This window comes from Scleropages formosus, chromosome 9 (assembly GCF_900964775.1).
Source record: "Scleropages formosus chromosome 9, fSclFor1.1, whole genome shotgun sequence".
Classification (NCBI taxonomy): Eukaryota; Metazoa; Chordata; class Actinopteri; order Osteoglossiformes; family Osteoglossidae; genus Scleropages; species Scleropages formosus.
The window spans coordinates 17,061,838-17,082,551 of record NC_041814.1 but is presented as its reverse complement, the minus strand read 5'-3'; the positions used below and the strand labels follow the sequence as shown (position 1 = coordinate 17,082,551).

The 20,714-nt window shown below is 39.3% G+C and overlaps 1 protein-coding gene across 1 annotated transcript; it reads left to right on the top strand.

Annotated features, from left to right (window-relative positions):
• The first annotated feature begins 666 nt into the window (after positions 1 to 666).
• aspm (assembly factor for spindle microtubules) lies at positions 667 to 19,793 on the top strand. Its single transcript, XM_018753812.2, has 30 exons — positions 667 to 1,080; positions 1,225 to 1,368; positions 1,701 to 3,171; positions 3,312 to 3,401; positions 3,611 to 3,709; positions 3,794 to 3,940; positions 4,158 to 4,397; positions 5,709 to 5,776; positions 5,857 to 5,998; positions 6,109 to 6,239; positions 6,428 to 6,603; positions 6,833 to 6,978; positions 7,821 to 7,906; positions 7,992 to 8,204; positions 8,288 to 8,492; positions 8,588 to 8,733; positions 8,898 to 9,026; positions 9,116 to 9,310; positions 9,408 to 13,532; positions 13,644 to 13,793; positions 14,705 to 14,871; positions 15,316 to 15,475; positions 15,558 to 15,767; positions 15,947 to 16,096; positions 16,218 to 16,409; positions 16,591 to 16,783; positions 17,256 to 17,410; positions 17,498 to 17,674; positions 17,771 to 17,943; positions 18,949 to 19,793. The coding sequence occupies exons 1-30, from the start codon at positions 805 to 807 to the stop codon at positions 19,049 to 19,051; spliced, it is 10,059 nt and encodes a 3,352-aa protein (XP_018609328.2). The 5' UTR covers positions 667 to 804; the 3' UTR covers positions 19,052 to 19,793.
• Positions 19,794 to 20,714: the final 921 nt, after the last annotated feature.

Genomic DNA, 20,714 nt, shown 5'->3' with positions numbered 1-20,714 from the left:
TTTTTTTTCAGAGTAGGGTAAATGCACAAATTTCTCGTAAATGCAGAGCCATTTGGTGTCAGATCTTTCAAATTCGCTCTTATAACGCGCTGTTTCGTGGTGCTGTAGTGGCGCCACCTACAGTTCAGCTCTGCACCCATCTGTCTAACACATTTCTTCATCTTAAACACAACTACGCATTTTAATTGCCAAAGTACCATAACTCACACTTCGGAAGTAGGATGCAAATGAAAGCATTCTGCATGACGAGTCATAAAATAAACGAATTTAGCATTCCTACGGCGAAGTGCACATGCTGTAATGATAATCACGTACTCTGGAGGTAATACTGTGCTTTATATTTTAAATCTGGCAACAAACAGTCATATCTTGACATTACTGTAAGGCTACACGTTCATTTTGAACATACAAGCGCTGATCCACTACTCTCGGCTGGGCGTTGACAACGAAGTTATTTTGTAAGTTTTTTTTTTACGTCAGGGTCTATGGTTGAAGATTTAAATCTAAATCCAGAAGCCGATTGGCTAGTCTTTGTTTTCCTTGCTGCGATTGGATGGCGAAGCGGAAGTCTTGTGAAACTATTGGTCGATGGGAGAAAAATTCAAACTGGAAGGCGGGCACATGTGTGAAGTCTTCGTTGCCACACAGAAGGGACAAGTAGTGTCGGAAGAATTTGTATCATAGAAAATATAGCGTTAGAGTTTTTCTTCTTCCTTTTTTTTTTTGGAAAGGTGGATAGGTATGGGAAGTCAAGCAGCGTTGGGTACGGAATTAAATGTATTTTAAGAGGAGAATTTTTAAAAAATGTCTAATATCAGGGCTACCTTGATGGATTTCAGCCCCACTGAGTGCAGAAACGTGGCGAACAAGGAGAACAAAAGCTCCCCGTCGCCTCCTGTTCTCACTCTCGTTCAGTTTTCACGCCCTCCTTTCGTCAGTTTTGGGACTGTGAAGTTGGGTTCTTCCAAATCTGCCCTTTTGCGGATTGAGAATCCGGTGGAATATGCGACTGAAGTGCGAGTGGACAGAGTTGCGTCTGCGAAAGGCTTTTCTGTGGAGGAGTCCAGGTTTACCATAGAGGTACGGGACTGGGGCAAAAGCCACAAATTTATGTCTTCTACTACTACATTAACAATGTGTTTGCGTTTGTTTTCTTGTAGTTATACATACATGATGACATGGGATCAGTGCTCTGTCCGTATCACTAATAATTATTACCCGCAGGCTGAAGAAAGTGCCACTGTGAGGATTAACTGGACCCCGGTGCAGGAAGGTGGTGTCAGGGAACTCATCACATTCACTGCCAACGGCATCGTCAAACACCAAGCCATTTTGCTTGGCAGAGCTGAGGCACAGAAGAAGAAAAAGGTAACTTTTACATGGGTTTGGGGCAGCAGGTACCACACAGTGCTTGTCTGAGGGTTGTTGGTTCGAGTCTCTCTCCTCCTGCCAATAGACCCATCGTGTTCAAGGCACTTATCCAGAATGAATGTCTGGCTGTATGAACTTGGGTTGGAAACATTGTACAGTTTATTTGATGTTGTAAGTCACCCTTGGGCAAATAAGTCAAATGAATGAAGTTTGAAAGTAAAAATGAAATATTAGCATTGTCAGAGTTGGACAGATTCTAACTGCAGTCTTTTGTGTGGCATCCATGTAATTGGTAACGTGCGTTTTGCTTTCTTCGTATGGTCCTGCAGAAGAGTTTGTGGGAGTCTATTAAAAAGAGTACAGTGCCTGGCCATTCTGGACTCTCCAAAGAAAAGGGATCAGATTCTTCGCTGAAGAAGGCGACCAATAAAACTTTCCACGTGTCTCGCCAGTCTCAGTACAAGAAGGAGAGGGAGCGAGGGCCCCTTGGACCAAGTAACAAAAAGCAAGCGAGAGGACAACTTCCAGTGTTTTCATTGCCTGTTGGTGATGAAAGTACCCAGTTAAGACAGGAGAACTGTACACCCGTTTGTCTTCAGACTCCTAAGTTAAAGCATGGAAAGACCAAACTGGAGGATGTATTCCCTTTTAAGAAAGACTCTCCAATTGTCCTTCTCGTACCATCAGCCAAAGTTATGGATGCTGCAGTCCCAGATGAGAATGCATTTGCACGTGATCTATTATCTCTTTCTGAATTCAAAGATGTTACTTGTGTGTTGAACAGGCCCGACTCACCTGTTAGTACAGCAGATGATGGTATTAATCCTTTGATACCTGAGATTCCTTCCTGTGAAAGCCCAGCGACTAATACACCTGTGGTGGACCAGATGTTTGTGCCAGGAACTCCGGTGTTGTCTGTGAAAGATGCCTTGGAAATCATTCAGTCAGATTTAAGCCTCTTGGAAAATGCAAGCCCACCTAATGCTTGTTCAAGCTTTGACTTCTCCGATTCCTTAGAAATGCCGAAGGAGGTTTACAGAGATCAGTGTTCTGTGGCACCTGATACAGCAGCGTCAGATGTTCCAGCTGACAGTTCATTTGACCCTCGCTTAACATTCTTTGTCAAGTCTAAATCAGATGTGGTGAATAATGAAAAAGTGAATGACAATCCCATCGCACAGAAATCCAACAAGGTGTATTTCTCATCTGCCACAGTAACAAAAACTAAAGGTGACAAAACGCAGGGAAATTGTCGAGAGGTCCAGAAAACAAGAACTTCAACTCGTTGTCTATTTGAAAAAACTTTGGATTTTACAAAGGGTAATCACACTGGATCAGATCTTGACAAACTGAAAGATGTTTGCAGACTCCCTGTTATTGACTCCCCTTGCCATCTTGAAACTGGATTTAAAAATCTGCTTGACACAGTTCTGCCAGAGGTGTCACCAGTCAAGGCTGAAAACCAGTCCCTGACCAATCCCACTGTACTGACGGTCACCGACTCTTTCGGACCTCAGGCTTCAACTGCAATCAAAAATAACAGCTTAAATGACTCGTTGTTTACATCTTCACTGTCCCAGCCAGGGGGACCTCTCATCTGTAGTCATACACAAATAATCTGTAATTCTCCATCCAAAACAAGTTCCAAAAAAAGGAAAAGTGATGAATTTTCAAAAGAGAATACTGATGAAAGTTTGATCTTTCCAGTTAAGAGAAGTCGGGAATTTAAAGTGACTAAAGAGATACAGAAAAAAGTGCCAGAAAGGTTTACCTCCCGAAGGTTGAACAAGAAGGCTGCAGGTGAGACCGAAATGTTCTTAGGCATTTGGTAAAGTTAATTAACTGTGCAATGCTTAATTTTTAAGATTTTTGTTTATTTAATTTTTTGGATTTACTTTGTTCTGCTGCTTTAACTTATATCTAAAACACATTTCTTTCAGTTTCACAGAGCTCACATTCATCTGCACCAACAAAATCATCTTTGGGTGTGTCCCAGTCCAAGTTGACTTTTTCAAAACCTGTGCGGCGAGGTAAAGTTCCTCTGAAAACAGTGGAAAAACTGAATGATTTTTTTTGTGTTGAACTTTTTTCTTAGCCATTTTGCATTTTGTTTTTTATTCACTTAAGGTATTTATAGTGAGTCACTCCAACATCGTGTTTGTACTCTGTTGGTGAGCAATAAATGTAACTCTTCTTGCTTTTATCTTTTTTTTTTTTTTTTTTTTTTTTTTAATAAAAGGCTCACAGTCTGTGAAATCGAGCACATCATCTGTGAAGACTCCAAAAGTTATAGCAGTGGCACAGTCACAGCTAACCTTCATAAAGCCTGTTAAAACAGGTTTGTAATTGGTAAAATTTCATCAGTTGTATAAAGTGATCTTTAGCTTGTATTTTTGAAAATTTGCACATTTTTGTATTGCAGTGATACCAAGGCATCCGCTGCCGTTTGCAGCTAAAAATATGTTCTACGATGAACGCTGGATTGAAAAGCAAGAAAGAGGATTCACATTTTGGATTAACTATGTCCTCACTCCAGATGAGTTCAAAGTCAATACAGAAGTAACAAAAGGTAATGCAAGTATAGAATATTTAATTTGTTGTTGGGACCTATTGAGGAACTGATGAAGCTTATAGTTAAATGGAGAAACAATTTGTCGCCTTTCTTTAAATATTAAGTATTTGGATTCCTTAAAGATCTTGCTTCAGACTCAATTTACATTGGGGAAAAAAAAAAAAACACTCTGCCAAACTTTTTTTTTTCTTCCTTTTTTTTCCCCCCCTTGTAGTAAATGCTGTGTCATTAGCTTTTGGAAGCGATCAAAAATTTAGTATTTCAAAAGCACCAACGAAAGAGGAGATGTCCTTCAGGACATACACAGCACGCCGAAGACTGAATCGCCTCCGTCGTTGTGCCTGCCAGCTCTTCACATCCGAGGCCATGGTCAAAGCTATACAGAAGCTTGAGTTGGAGGTGGAAGCCAAGCGGCTGCTGATGCGCAAGGATCGACACATCTGGAAGGATATTGGTACTTTACTGAATGTGATCAGTATTCCATCACATATGAAATGTACATGGCATGCCTGAGTCTTGTTGTGCTGAACAAAGAATGCGTTTTTTTCTTTTCTAAGGGTATAATTAATTCAAGAAGTATAGGTATCATCAGTATGTAGAACCTCCTCAGAAATGTTCTATCACTGATGTAGTGTTGTTCAGTTGCTGGATTTATATGATTTATATATGAAGAGTCTATGGGAGGAATGATCAAGGTCACAAAATGGAGAAAACTGAATTTTGACTTTGAAAGAATATTTTATTGCACAATTGTTGTTCATAAAAACTGAACAACAAACACATATCATCTGGCAGTAGGAAATTGCATTTTGGTACATTTTATTAAAAAATTGTTGTATTGGAGATGATTTTAAAATTTGCACAATCTGGGCGACAACTGATGTGCGAATGGAAAAATTGACTTCTTTGAAACGTGGCTTTTATTATTTACATGCAATTTCATTGGAAAATTACTGGGAAATAGGCCATTTTGTGGAATAGAACATTAAAAACTAACAGAATGGTTAATTTATGCAAGTTTAAAGCAGAATTTCAGCTCAATATTGGTATGTCAATATAAAAATGCACTTCCTACAGAAGCCCACATTTATCTGTATTCTTTAAACTGCTGAATTTTAATCCAAGCCAATTGAACAATAAAGAAACAAAGTTGAACAACATATTGTGCTTTGAACATCAAAAACAATGGGAAATGTCAATCAACATCCACTTTTTTTGGTTTGCCAGTGAGCTCTGGTGTCTAAAATGGCAGAAGCTGAGACTACAAGTGAAAACACAATAGAAGTAAACAATAGGTCAATTGATGTCATGTGCCACCGATCAGCTGACAAAATTCAGACCTTGATTGTTTTTTGCCAGGGAAAATTGGAGTATGAGCATTTTGTTGAAGTACGCTTTCTTTCCTTGCTACACCATGCACGACTATGACAGGTTTTGATTAGGAGAGCATTTTTAGGAAGAAACTAAAATCAATTATCTACAGGATAAGGGGATAACTACATTTTTACAAAATTGTGACTATGGTTATTCTACCTATGGACTTTTCATATATGTTATATATGGATTTATTAATTTTCCTCAACATTTGTAATGTTTACAAATATGCTACTGAAGATAATTTTATCATACCTCATTCAATTATTTGGGCTGACATGAGTGTAATGCAGCAAAACTGAAGTACCAATATAGACTGGATGAATTTATAATATATATATATATATTTGTAATTTTACCAAAGCCATTAATGTTAAATTGATTTTTTTAGGACAACGGCAGAAAGTTTTGAATTGGCTTCTCTCCTACAATCCACTTTGGTTGCGGATTGGGCTTGAGGTATTTTAATTTCAATTTGATTACCATTCTGAAGGAATAATTTAGTTGCTTTATACTTACTGATGTAATTATTGTTCCAGACCATTTTTGGGGAGTTAATTTCATTGGAGAGCAATAATGATGTCATGGGACTGGCAGTGTTCATTCTCAACCGTTTGCTATGGAATCCAGACATTGCTACTGAGTACAGACATCCTACAGTACCCCATCTGTACCGCAGTGGTAATATTCAACCTTCAAACTGTTGTTTTATCTCCCAACCAAATATCTAAATTGTCTGCCTATAGTTATCTGTAATTTAACATCAGTGTCCTTTTATTTCTCTTGTACAGGTCATGAGGATGCCTTATCTTGTTTTACTTTGAAGAAGCTTCTCCTCCTAATATGCTTTCTTGACAAAGCCAAAGAATCCAGAATGATTGACCATGATCCATGTTTGTTCTGCATGGATGCTGAATTCAAGGTATTATAGAAAGGGCTGTTCTCAAAGTGCATACCCTAAGTAAATCAGAAGAAATATGACACTGACAGGACTGAAAGTTATATTTTTTGGTCATTATTACCTTACAATTTCTCAGAAACATTTAATTCTGCTTTTCTTAATATTGCTTGCTCTAATAGACCTCTACGTCTTGTATTTTTGTTTTACAGTCTAGCAAGGATCTTTTGCTGGCGTTTTCAAGAGACTTTCTAAGTGGGGAGGGAATTCTCCCTCGCCATCTTGGACATTTGGGCTTAGCTGTGTCCCATGTTCAGACACCACTGGATGAGTTTGACTTTGCTGTAAAGAACCTAGCTGTTGATCTGAGATGTGGAATCCGTCTGGTGTAAGTTTTCATGTTTTTTCCTTAGTCTTTATTCTCAGTTTTTTTCTCATTGTACAATGCTTTTCCACCAATTTTACATTTAAAGTTAGATATTTAGGGGGGTTATTAAGTTTAAAGTGATATAAAGCTGTAGTAGCATGTAAATATCCCAGCCTTTTCAAAATGTCAAGATGTTTAAAAACAGTGTGCCTTTGGTACTTATTTCACTAGACTGCTCTTTTATTTGTAGGCGCATTATGGAGCTGTTTACCCAAAACTGGAGCTTGTCTCAGAAGCTCAGAATGCCTGCCATTAGTCGACTTCAGAAAGTGCACAACGTTGAATGTGCACTGAAAGTGTTGAAAGAAAAGGGGATTAACATAAATGATGAACATGGTGAGTATGAATTTAGAATAGAATTGAAAGGTCTTGAAGTGTGCTCCCATTTAATTAATATATTAATTTAACAATATATTAATTCTTACATTTACATTTATTCATTTAACTAATGCCCTTCTCCAAAGTGACTTAAAATGTCAAGCTACTTATTTATTTACCCATTTACAGAGGTGGGTAGTTTTATTGGAGCAATTTAGGGTAGGGACCTTACTCAAGGGTACTGCAGCTAGAGGTGGAATTTGAATCTGCGATCTGTGGGTCCAAAGGCAGCAGATGTAACCGCTACACTATACTGCCCCCAATTGTTGCTCAGTGTGCATTTTTTAATTTGCTAAATAAATCTTGGCTGTCTTCTATTGTGAGGAGGCACAGTGGATCAGTTGAAAGTGTTACATTACAGGCTGGAAGCTGTGGTTTCAAATCCAGACTAAATTCTTTACACTTCCTCCTTATTTTAATGTAGGTTTCATATAGATACTGTTTTTTCTCTTCCTCCCACAAACACATTTCCTTCACTTTTCTCATATCGGGTAATTTTGACGTCACAATAACTGTTTCTAGTTTTACGTGTATGAATAACTAGACTTTAAATATGTACTTTAAGTACAACTTTAAGTATTTTAATATGCATGTAATAAAACCAGCAGGGAAACCTCTGAATATCCTTAGAAGGCCTATGACTATGTAATGCAAGATACATATATGAAGTTTTGTCATTAAAAGTAGAATTTCACAGCAACTATGGCACAGTGGTGGATGATGGGGAAAAGCAAAATCTGTCCTCTAATATGAAATGTACAACTGTGTAAATCTTACTTTGAAAAATGAAACAATTACAGGAGCTGCCATTGAATCAAGGGACATTGTGGATGGACACAGAGAAAAGACAATAACTTTGCTCTGGAAAATCATCTTTGCATTTCAGGTATTCCATTCAGCTTCCTTATTCTAGTTTATTGCTTGTGTTGATGTTTTGCTCTAAGCCTGATTTTAATTACTTAACTGTCTAGGTGGAGGTTTTGCTCGATGAAGAGAAGCTCACAGATGAGTTGTGTTTCCTCCAACGAATGTGGAAAACTAAACAGCAGCTATCAGCATGGAAAAACAAGCAGCCTGTGATAAATAAAGCTAAGGAAACAAAATGTACATTGGAACACAGCAGCAAGAAAATTTCTTTGCTGATGGACTGGGTGAATGCAGTCTGTGCATTTTACAATGTTCAGGTAACTTAATGAGGGTTTTACTTGCTTTTTCTCTCTGTTCTCCACTGTACAAGTATCTCATTACACTGTTTTGCTTCTTGTAGGCGGAGAATTTTACAGTGTCCTTCTCAGATGGCCGGATTCTTTGTTACTTGATTCACCGTTATCATCCTTGCTATCTTCCTCTGGAAGCAGTTTGTCAGAATACTACGCAGACCATAGAGTGCGGGCACCGTGGCACAGTTGGGCTGAATTGTTCGTCCAGTGATTCTGACAGTTCTTTCAGTGATTTTCCAGGGATGCAAAATGGTAATTTTCACTTTTAATTGCTTTCATATTTTTAATTAAGTTGTTGATTCAATATTTTCATAAAGTTTGTGACTCTTACATTTTGTTATGCGCAGATGCAGAAATTTCTGTGGATTTCAAAGCTCTCCTAGAAAATGAAAAGAAAAATTTCCAGCTGGTGAATGATGCAATAGCTTCTCTTGGGGGAGTTCCAGCCATGATCAACCCTGCAGACATGTCAAACACAATTCCAAATGAAAAGGTGAGCTTTTCCTCGCCACTTAAGTATCATATACAGAGTAACTCTTATCTCTGACTCTCTTGTATGTATAATGGAATCTGGGGAAATTTTGTGTATCTTTGCTCTTGAGTCTTTTTTTCAACAGTTTTAATGATGTAATGAAATGCTTGCTTTGCTCCTTTCAGGTTGTTACCTGTTACCTTTCTTTCCTCTGTGCTCGGCTCTTGGACTTGCGAACTGAAACCAGAGCTGCCTGGATTATCCAGGGGGCATGGAGAAAGTACAGGATGAAAATGGAAGAAAAGCTTTCCAAGGTACACCTGCTGAGTACAGCTCATTAATGCGCTTAAACATGTTTGGAATTTTTGTTTTACAAAAAAATTGTTCTGGACTTGCCTCACAGCAAAAGAACATCGCTGCCACCAAAATACAGTCTGCTGTCAAAGTCTTCCTCCAGAGGCGTCGGGAAGAAAGGCAGGCAGCAGCAGCTGTCATCATTCAGGCTGTTTGGCGTGGCCATTTTGTGCGAAAGAAGATGAGAGCCATGAAGTTGGAGAAGATTCGGATTCTGCAGAACGCTGCAGCAACAATCATTCAAGTATGTGTCAGTCTTTAAGCTTTTGTACACCTCTACAGCAATCACAAACTTATCTCCAAATATGATCAATACTCATTGCTGTCATGACTTTAAACAGGCACACTGGAGGAGATATTCTGCAGTGAAAAATTTTCGGCTACTCAAACATCATGCCATTGTGATTCAAGCTCATCTGAGGAAGAAACTTGCTGTTGCTGCCTATAGGAGAGTTCTGTGGGCTGTGACAACAATTCAGAGATGTCGGAAGGCCTGTATATTGGCGAAAGGAGAACGCCAGAAGTTCCTGACATTAAGGTGTGCTGCCATCACGATTCAGAAGGACTTTAGAAGCTGGAAGGTTCGTTCATCAGTAAAGAAAAATAACGCTGCCACTGTGATTCAGTCTGCATTCCGAAAATGGCAGCGAGAAAAAATCGTCTTGAAGACTGCTGCAGCCATGAAGATACAGTCATGGTACCGAATGCATAGATGCCGGAGACTATACGTGACTCTTCAACAGAAAGTTGTAATTATACAGGCATGGTACAGAGGTTTCCAGGCGAGAAAGAATTATCAAATTTTAAGAAGGCAACATTCCTCCGCGACTGTCATCCAAAAAGCATTCAGATCTTTCATTTTCAGGAGACGCTTTGTACGGATTAGACATGCCACAGTTGTGATACAGAGTTGGTACAGACTCTGCAAGCAAAGAGAAAAAGCGAGACTACAACATTTAAAAATGAGCCTTTCAGCTGTCACTCTGCAAGCAGCATACCGTGGCTATGTGGTGCGAAAAAAGAGCAAGCAACAGAACAAAGCAGCTGTAGTGATTCAAGCAGCATTTAGGATGTTTGCAGCTCGGAAAAAATTCTTTTCTCTTAAAAGAGCAGCAGTAGTGCTACAACAGCGATACAGGGCTAAGCAATTGGGTCAGAAACGGAGGAAGGAGTATCTGTGTCTCCAGCATTCAGTGCTGAGGCTTCAGGCTGTCTGGAGAGGTAGAACAGAGAGAAAGCAGATCAAGGAGTTGCACAGAGCTGCTGTGCTGATACAGTCATGTTATCGTAGGCATGTTGCTGAATCTCAGTTCAGGCTGAAGAGAAAGGCAGCACAGGTGATACAGACTCACTATAGGGCTCGTGTCTTAGGGAAGAACGAGCGATGGCGGTACGTCACCATGAGAAAAGCTGTTGTCATCCTACAGGCAACATTCCGTGGGGCAAAAGTCAGGCAGAAACTGAAGATGGAGCACAGGGCAGCCACGGTAATTCAGGATGCATTTAGGACATATGTTTGCATGCGCAATTTCGCATCTCTCAGAAGAGCAGCTGTTGTTCTCCAGAGGCGCTACAGGGAACGTCAGATGGCACAGCACCAGCGGCAGCAGTACATTCGGTTACGACAAGCAGCTGTGAAGTTGCAATCTGCTTATAGAGGCTCTAAAGTTAGAAGAGATCTCATGCGTATGCATCAAGCATCAACGCTAATTCAGGCATACTTCAGAATGTACAAAGCTCGGATTTTGTTTACCGCAGCTAGGTGTGCTGCCACCGTAATACAGCAAAATTACAGAGCTTACATAAAAGGAAGGCAACAGCGTCAGTGTTATTTGCAGATGAGAGAATCTGCTGTTGTGATACAGTCTGCTTTCAGGGGTATGAAAACTCGTATTGAAGTTCAGGGAATGCACAGGGCTGCAACAGTGATTCAGGCACATTACCGAAAACACAAACAGTTTGTTCACTTTAAGAAGCTGCGTTGGGCAGCATCTGTTATCTGTCAGAGGTTCAAAGCTGTCCAGCTCAGAAACACTGAAGTGCAGAAATACATGGTTTTGAAAACTGCAACAGTGCGCATACAGTGCGCTTTTCGTGGCATGAGGACAAGGAAGCAAGTGCGGGAGATGCATAATGCTGCAAGAATAATTCAGAGGCGCTACCTAGCTCATAGGGACAGGAAGAAGTACCTTACTTTAAAAGCAGCTGCCATCACAATTCAGCAGCAATACAGGGCTTTGACTGCTGCACGAATGCAGCGGAAGTCCTATCAATCTCTAGTAGCTGCATGTGTTTTGATCCAAGCTACCTACAAAGGTATGAAAGTAAGGAAAGATTTGCAGAGGAAGAATCACGCAGCTACTGTAATTCAGGCAAGTTTCAGAAGGTACAGAACAGTGTTGCGTTTCAAAGCAATGAAATTGGCTGCAAATGTTATACAGCAATGGTACCGAAGCCAGTTAAAAGGGAAACAAACAAGGGAACGCTTCCTTAAACTGCGTCACAGCGCTGTAGTGGTCCAGTCTGTTTTCAGAGGGAGAAAGGCAAGACTTGAGATTCGAAGGATGCACAGTGCTGCTGTTTTACTTCAAGCCCAGTTCAGAATGCAGCAGTGTTATTTGCAGTTCAAGAAAATGTGTTATGCTGCAAAAGTCATACAAGACAGATACAGAGCCTCCAAGGCCAGAGATCTACTATTCCAGGAGTACAAGGCTAAGAAAAAGGCTGCTGTTGTGATCCAGTCAAGTTTCCGTAATTATAAAGCTCGGCAAAAGCTGGAGAAAGCCGCCACTGTCATCCAGAGAAGTTTTCTGACCTTCAAGGCTAGGAAGCACTTCTTGTCACTCAGAGCAGCAACATTAGTTCTTCAATATCAATACAGGGCTTTGGTAGCTGTTAGAACCAAACGTGCAGAGTACCTTTTGATGCGCAAGGCTGTTGTTACGTTACAGGCGGCTTACAGAGGAATGCAAGCTCGGAAAGAATTGCGGAGGCAGCACAAGGCAGCAGTTGCTATTCAAACCCAAGTCAGACAGCACTTAGCCATGTCATCTTATAAGAGACTGCGATGGGCAGCAAACGCTGTGCAGCAGCGTTACAGGGCCAACAAAATGATGAATATGGAAAGACAAAAACTAAATGAACAAAAGCATGCTACCCTTTTGATTCAGGCTGCTTTCCGTGGCATGAAGGCCAGACAACATGTCAGAAGAATGCACCAGGCCGCGTGCAACATTCAGAGAGCTTTCCGAGTGTACTGTGCACACAAGCAGTATCTTGCCTTGAAGTCTGCTGCTGTTACTATTCAACTACGCTATCGTGCCATGGTTGCTTCCAGAAAACAGAGAGGGCACTATCATCACATTCGCCATGCATCAATAATTCTGCAAGCGGCTTACAGGGGCTGGAAAGTAAGAAACACGATTCATCAGCAACACAAAGCAGCCACTTTGATCCAAGCGTCATTCAGAAGACACAGGGAAGTGATAAAATATCAAGCAATGAGGTTGTCTGCCCTCATTATTCAGAGACATTACAGGTCCTTCCTCCGTAGCAGATGGGAAAGATTGAATTTTGTAAGACTAAGAAACGCTGTCATATCCGTTCAGTCAGCATTCAGGAGACAAAGGCTGAGAAAAGAACAAGCTCGAATGCATAAGGCCGCCACCCTTATACAAGCTACGTTTAGGATGTACAGACAGCTTGTAGCTTTCAGAAGGTTGCGTTGGGCAACCTGTGTTCTACAAGAAAGACTGCGAGCTCAAAGAATGAGAGATGATCAAGTGAAGCAGTACACGAAGATTAGGTGGGCTACAGTTTGCATTCAGGCAGCATTCCGTGCAAAGAAAGCAAGGCAGCTGGTGAGGCAAAGAAGGGCTTCCCAAACAATTCAGTCATTCCTGCTAATGACTGCGGATCGACGCCGTTTCTTGCGCAAAAGGGCAGCTTCCATAGTTATCCAGAATGCATTTAGACGTCACTGTGCCAGAATTCATTTCAGAAAAATGCAAGTTGCTGCTTTGCTGATACAGCGTTGGTACAAGTCATGCCAACTTGCTAAAAAAAAGAGAGCTGCATATCTTGCTGTCAGGCGGGCCACGGTGACGTTGCAGTCTGCCTTTCGAGGAATGTTGGCAAGGAGGATGGCTTACTGTGTGCGGTCTGCGATCAAGATCCAGTCAGTGCTGCACATGTTCATGTACCGAAAGAGATTTTTGAATCTCCGCTCAAGTACGGTGAAAATACAGGCGAGTTGCAGAATGTTCATCGCAAGAAGACAGTTTTTAGCCTATCGGAGTGCAGCAATCATTTTGCAGAAGCATTACAAAACTCGACAAGTAATGAGAAAGCAGAGAGCTTGCTATCTGAAGGCTCTGAAAAGTGTCCGAACAATTCAAGCATGTCTACGTGGACATATTGAACGGAGAAAATTTTCTCAACTTAAGAAGAGTGCTGTAACAATCCAGGTATGCATTTACAATTCATGTCTTATTTCTTGCATAGGCTTTGAACTCTAGTTTTAATAATATTTTTAAAAATCACGATTAACAAAAAGTGTTTTGTTTTTTTCCTAACAGGCCTTTTATCGTGGAATTGTACAAAGAAGAAAGTTCCTGCAGCAAAAAACATCAGTTAGCAAAATTCAGGCATATTACAGAGCACATGCACTCTGCCAAAAAGAAAGGACAAAGTACTTGGAGATTAAAAAATCAGTTGTTTTGATACAGGTAATTTTTTCATGTTTTAGAAGATACTATAGAGGCAGATAATTGTAGTTGTTATAACTTTAGTGATGTAGGCTTAAATCTGGCAATTTTAAAGAAAAGCATTACTGTTTAATGTTGTGCTCAGACGTTCCGTCTGTATAGATTTTAACAAGATACCTAGCTTCATAAGTAAAAACCTTTTCTAAAACAGGCAGTTTCATTGAATGCAAAGAAGGTATTTTAGTGTACAGTGGAACCTTGGAACTCAAACGCTTTGGAACTTGAACAAATTGTTTGAGAAAAAAAATTTCTCAGAACTCGAACGAAATTTCGGAACTCGAACCGATGACCCTTTCAGGCTAAAACCTGTCGGACACGTGACGCGTCTTTTTTTGCCCTAAAACAAAGGATGCGTATGACGCGATATGAGTCAGTCTTGCCTGAAAACTCGCGGAGTGAACATCTCGATGAATTGTGCTGTGAATTTCCCAGTGTTTTTTTGCTTTTTTATATATTATATTAAATGAGCCACCATGGGTCCTAAGAAGGTTATTAGTGAAAGCAATCAGCCAAAAAGGAAAATAGTGAGAGCCATGATAGAGGTTAAAAAAGAAATAATTGAAAAACACGAGAGGTGTTCGCGTGGCTGATCTGGCTGCACAGTATGGAATGCCTAAATCTATGATTTGCACTGGGTTTTACACTTTTTATTTATGGTTTTAGCATCAGGTATGTATGTATATAGGTTTAAATAGGCAATCATTTGGGGGTCTGGAATGTATTCATCTAATTTACATTATTTCTTATGGGAAAAATTAACAACCTGAACGCCCTTCTGGAACGAATTAAGTTCGAGTTCCGAGGTTCCACTGTAATGAGTTAGTCAATTTAAACAGATTTGTTGCCTTTAATATTACCAAATTTTTCCGCAGGCGATGTTTCGAGGCTATCAAGCAAGACAACATGCTAGGAAACTTAAAGCTGCAGTTAGAATTCAAGCATGGTACAGAACAAACATGATCCGTCGGAAGTTTATTTTGGAGCAGTCTGCCATTGCAACAATCCATAGATGTGTACAAACAAGACTTCTCCGAAAGAGGTAAATACTATAATAGAAAAGTACGATAAAAATTACGTAGAATTTTCATTGTTTGAAAGACTTTTTATATTTAAAATATGTTTAAATTAATTTATGTGTAATACTGGGGAAGAATTGAACCAGAGAAGATAATTATCTAAATTTCAATTTTTTTAAAGATGTATTCTTATTTTCATTTTTTCCCCAAGAATAAAAAAGTCTGAACATGGATAGTGATTGTAAATGGAAAATATTTTTTGGAGAAAGCATTAAACAGTTCCACTTTATATGCTTGGTTTTAGTATGGTTTCATAAGCATCCATGGGTTGGCCAAATCTTAATGGATAAAAAAACTAATGATTTTAATACCTCAGAGAAAAAAGTCACACAGTGTAGAGGGTTTCAGATAAACTTTTGTCACCATTGCTTACAGTTTTATGTAATGCTGAACATTTTCTTTGACAGGTTCCTAAAAATATGTCACAGTGCTTGTGTTATTCAGAGAAGATGGAGGGAAACACTTAGTGCCAGGAGAGAGCATCAGGACTTCTTGGAAATGAAAGCCTCAGCTATGAGAATTCAAGCCTTGTGGAAAGCCCGGAGGATTCGAAGGCACCTTCTGAAAGTAAAACTTTTTTGACAGTGATTTGTCTACTGAAATGACCACGCTGCATGAAATATCATTAATTTTTCTTGGTTTGCTGCAGGAACTGAAAGCTGCTGTGGTAATTCAGTCGGCCTACAGGGGACATGTGCTCAGACGGTCTTTCCAGCATCAGAGGAATGCTGCTGTTGTTCTACAGAGACATCTTCGAGCTTTAAAAAAAGGAAGAGAAGTCAGGGAGTCCTTTAAGAACATGAAGGCTGCTGCTGTGATCCTTCAAGCTTTTTGTCGTGGCTGGCTTGTCAGAAAATTGGTACATATCTTTCTAGTGTTCAGTTTTAATGTGAACTGTCAATACTCCAATACAAACCTTAATGAATTTTTTTTACATGTTAATTTTTTATTAAAGTAAATTTCAAGTGCAGAAGGCTTTTCAACAATTATGTAACAAATCAAGAAAAGGTACATATATCACATTGTTTTGTACTGTAGGTCAAAGAGGAGGCCCAAGCTAGGAGAAGACAACTTTTCACGGCTTTTGTTTACCACCATCTTTGTGCTGTAAAAATTCAGAGAGCCCTTCGGGCCCACTGGGCATTGGAATCTGCTAAGAAACAAATCTGCTCTGTTATTTGCATTCAGGTATTTGGAAAACAGACCCTGCTGAAGACATATATATTAATACATATCCTATATTTATACATAGGCAGCTTACAATAACGTAGCAGTTTTGCCCAATTTGTACCATTCTTCTGTTTGCCAGAGATGGTTCAGAACTTGGGCACAGCGAAGACGGTATCTTGAGCAGCAAAGGAAGATCATCACATTGCAGAGGGCAGTGAAAGGGTGGTTATCCCGACGCAACAAAGCTGCCACTGTCATTCAGCAAGCAGCCAGAAAATACCTACTGAAGAGACAAGGAAAGAGGTTGCAGGGTGGAATCATTAAAGCACAGGTACTCATCACTGGCGGGTGCATATAGAAGCCATAGAGTTTGAATTCACCTTTCCTGTTTTAAACTTAGAGCTTAGTGCATGCAATAAATGCCTAAGAAAACACGAAAACTATTTCGGAAGCAATGTTTAATGGTCGCTTTGTGTTGATGAGGCTTCCCCTTTTTTTCCTACCCTTCGAAGGCTTTGTGGAGAGGGCACTGTTCACGAAGGCTCAACGATACCTCAAAAATCATTGCCATGAGACATCGCTTCAGAAAGGTTAACTTGGCAGTTAAAGAGGAAGACAAGCTTTGTAACAAGACTGCAATTGCCATTGACTACCTCTTAAAATACAAGCACTTTTCATACATTCTAGCAGCCTTAAAACATTTAGGTAAGACTTCAAAGTGTAATAGTGTAAGGTAATATGCACTTTTGTTGTTGAAATGTATTCTGTGGCAACATGTTTGATATATAGCTGTGGCAGGTGTGGTTTAGATCACACTTGATGTCCTGAACTGGCAGCTCCACACAGGGAATGGTTTATGGTGAAGGGGGGAAAAAAAGTACTTGGTGTGGTCATTCAACCAAAAGGCTTTTGTGTGAGGAGGGTTAGGTGTTGAATTAGTGTGAGAGTTGTGAATTTAGCTCAGACTTTTTACTTTTCATTAGTTGTTCAAAATGTTTTTTTTTTTTTTTTTTTGAGTTTATTGGCCTTTTTCCAGTACTTGCTTTGTTTATTTTGGTCAGTAAAAACCAACAGTGCACATGTTACACCCTCTCACATGGTAACTTTTTGGATCAGACATGCCCTGAAGTGTTGGAGTACACAGGAAGCCCACTGGATTTTGTTTCTGTTCTTTCAGAGACTGCAACCAGACTTTCACCTGAGTGTTGTGAGCACCTTGTTGAGAGTGGTGCTACTTTGATCATTTTTACTTTGATAAGGAGCTGCAATCGTAGTGTTCCTTGTATGGAAGTCATCACTTATGCCATCCAAGTCCTTCTCAATTTGTCAAAAGTAAGCCTAAATGAGTAAATATCCACATAATGTCACATGATTGTTTCAATAAGTAATGTCACAGTGGCAATTGTTCCTTTCCCACAGTATGAGAAAACCACAGAAGCAGTTTATGGGGTGGAGGATTCTGTGGAGACTCTGCTAGATCTGCTGCAGATTTACAGGGAGAAAGCTGGAGATAAGGTGGCAGACAAAGGAGGAAGCATTTTCACAAAAACGTGTTTCCTCCTAATCATTTTGCTTCATGACAAACAGAGAGCCTTGGTAAGAATGAACTTTTTAGGAAGTCATGTTAAAAATACATGTACTGCTCTCCACTATAATTTACTCTGATTTATGTTCTTTTTTTTTTTTTGATAGGAGGTGAGAAAGCTTCCAAAAGCAGTGGATCGAATTGGTAGCATTTACCGTCTAACTGTTCGGAAGCACAAAAAGGATGCTGAAAGAACAATGATAAAGCAAAAGATGAATGCATCCCTTAATGGTAGCTTTTTCAGTCAAACCATCTCTCATAACCCAAAACCTCTTCCAAGGTATGTTCAATAATTAGTGATTTTTATTACAATATTCTGATTATTCTATTCCACTTTTTGTAATGGCTAATAGGGCCATCTTTTAAATTCAATGGTATTTACTTTGTGTGCACAGTTTATTTGGCTGGTATTCCTGTTAAAATGTCCTTGGTAAATGAAGGACTACTATGAATGTTTTGTGAGGAATGAGTGATTTGACTCATCTTTGTTTCTCGGTAACATACAGTATTTTTGTTCTGTGGAACCTTAGAAGTCAAATTTTGGCGTGAAAGACCAAAGGGTGTCTTTGCATGAGTGTTCACTTCCACAGAATAGATTAATTATTAATTAAACTTAAATTTTGATTTATTAATAACTTCTGTTATGGTAGATTTATGTTAATTTTGAAGTGCTTCAAACAAACAAAATATAAAGACACATCAAACTTTCTGCATGGATATTTTGAAAACCTGTAGGAACTTCGTGCTTTGAAGTCTGCTGAAGATACCATGTTGTTAACCTGGAATAAAGGCCAATGCGCCTGTCACACAGTCATGGGATTAAGGGTCCCAAGTGACAGTCAGCAAAGTTAGATATCTACCTCAATATGTGTAAACAGTCTACACCTATAAATACCTACATTCATTAAAGGTACTAATAATGAACGCTGGTTAATTTTAGAATGTTGTATTTTATGAGAAAGCAATTTTTTTTACATAGCTCGTTCAATAGCGTAACTCACTCTTTTAATGCCCTCCAGCTGGGAAGGATTGCGCTTTCACAACCCTCTGTACAATACAAACACTCTTTTCCAGGCACTCAGTTGATCTTTGCATTGAGACTTTGGCCCACAAATGTTGTGCTGTGGTCATTCCGTGGTAATATCGCTCATCTGTCATGTTCACCGAGATCCACAGATTTCAGTAGCGCACTTTATCTGTTGTATACAGTTAAGCCCAGTATAACGGGAGCAAGGAGATTCCATGTATTTCACTGGCCTCACAAATTTTACGTGTTGTTTTCCAGAATTGCACCAGACTGGATCTTGGCAAAAAACAACATGAAAGAAGTAGTGGATCCTCTCCGTGCAATTAAAATGGTTGCAGATGTTTTTGGCATTGTGCCGTGAAGTTGGGAAGGAAAAGAAATTTGATGAAAATGTGTGATTATAATGTTAAAATCACTGTTGTATTCACTGGATATATTTTGTCTGTAAGAGTTCTAGAATAATCAAAATGCCACAGCGTACTTGAAAACGTTTAAAGTTGTTGGACAACTTTTTGTGGAGTAGTGTGACTGGCCAAATGTTTTCTGACAGACAAGAGTGCATTTATTTTGTCGCTTACTGATGGACAAAAAAGGTGGACAAAAGATGTGAGTTGAGGGGATCACAAAACAGGCCATTGCTGTAAAACAATTAATCGCAGCAGACTTACTCTGTGCTATTTCATGGAAATGACAGACTTTGGTCTATTCATCCCTTGTTGAATTTAGTGTGTCGTCTTCAAAATATTTACCAATTTGTGAACATTTCTCTATTGTAAGCTGCATCTTGTTTTACGTCCATGCTGGTTATGTGTATGGACCTTTGACAAAACAAATTGTTCCAAAAATACGCTTGCATCACTGCTGGTGTTTCTCAAACCTGTATGTTACTTCTTGAGCTGTACCTGTTTATAGCTGAAAAGGTCTAAGAAACCTAATTTTTAGTATTTTGCTGTTAATATATTGGATTTTTAGAATTATATTTTAATGAAAGTGATGATAATGTTTCTTGTGCAGTTTGTAAATAGCATTTTAAAACACCTTTAACAAAATGGGACTCAAAAATGCCTTCTTTAAGATACTGAAAATATTTTTGTACATTTATATTAAACCGTACCATTACATGCTACACTGATTATCCTTTAAGCTTAGGTAGAAATAAAGTTAAAAGCTTTGCTTGCATAAGTGTGTTTTTTCCGTGATGGTATGCTTGTGAAGTGATTTTTTTTTTTAAATACCATAAATTTAAATTGGAGAAAATATTGAGCCACAAAAGGTTTAATTTTTTTTCCAGAAAACGTACAAAATTCCTGTCTTTTGTACAAAATCTGTTAAAATAAAATTCAGAATATCAGAACTGCTCAGGGCACCTGTGACTGTACAATGCAAATCATTAATACATATTAACTCAATACCCATCTATACACTAACTGGCCACTTTGTTTGGAACACCATTCTAATACTAGGTAGGACCCCCATTTCCCCTCAGAACAACAAATCTGACAAATCTGCTGTAATTGCATCACACAATTGCTGCAGATTTGTCAGATGTACATTCATTCTGCAAATCTGTTATACCACATCCCAAAGGTGCGCTACTGGATTCCGATCTGGTGGCTGGGGTGGACATTGAAGTACACTGAACTCGTCAAGTCGCCATTAGAAGACGGGTCAATTGTGGTTATAAAGGGATGTAGACAGGCTTTGGTATTATGGGACCCAGTGTGTGGCAAGAAGCATCCCCCCACCATTACACCATAACTACCAGCCTGAGCTGTTCATACAAAGCAGGTCGGATCCATGGATTCATGTGGGTTACCCCATAAGCTGCATGTTGCATCAGAAATTGAGATTCATCAGACCAAGTAACATTTTTCCAACCTGTCCACTTTCAGTGAACCTATGCCCACTGTAACCTCAGATTTCTGTTCTTAGCTGACAGGAATGGAACCCAACATGGTCTTCTGCTGTTGTAGCCCATCCTCCTCAAGGTTTGATATATTGTGTATTCTGAGATACTTTTGTGT

What these genes read in the sequence shown, in the direction of transcription:
- aspm (XM_018753812.2), top strand. Translation starts at nt 805, where the DNA reads ATGTCTAATATCAGGGCTACCTTGATGGATTTCAGCCCCACTGAGTGC. An exon ending in TTCAAAACCTGTGCGGCGAG is followed by an intron (nt 3,402 to 3,610) that starts GTAAAGTTCCTC and finishes TTTTAATAAAAG; the next exon opens with GCTCACAGTCTGTGAAATCG. An exon ending in ACAAGACTTCTCCGAAAGAG is followed by an intron (nt 14,872 to 15,315) that starts GTAAATACTATA and finishes TTTCTTTGACAG; the next exon opens with GTTCCTAAAAATATGTCACA.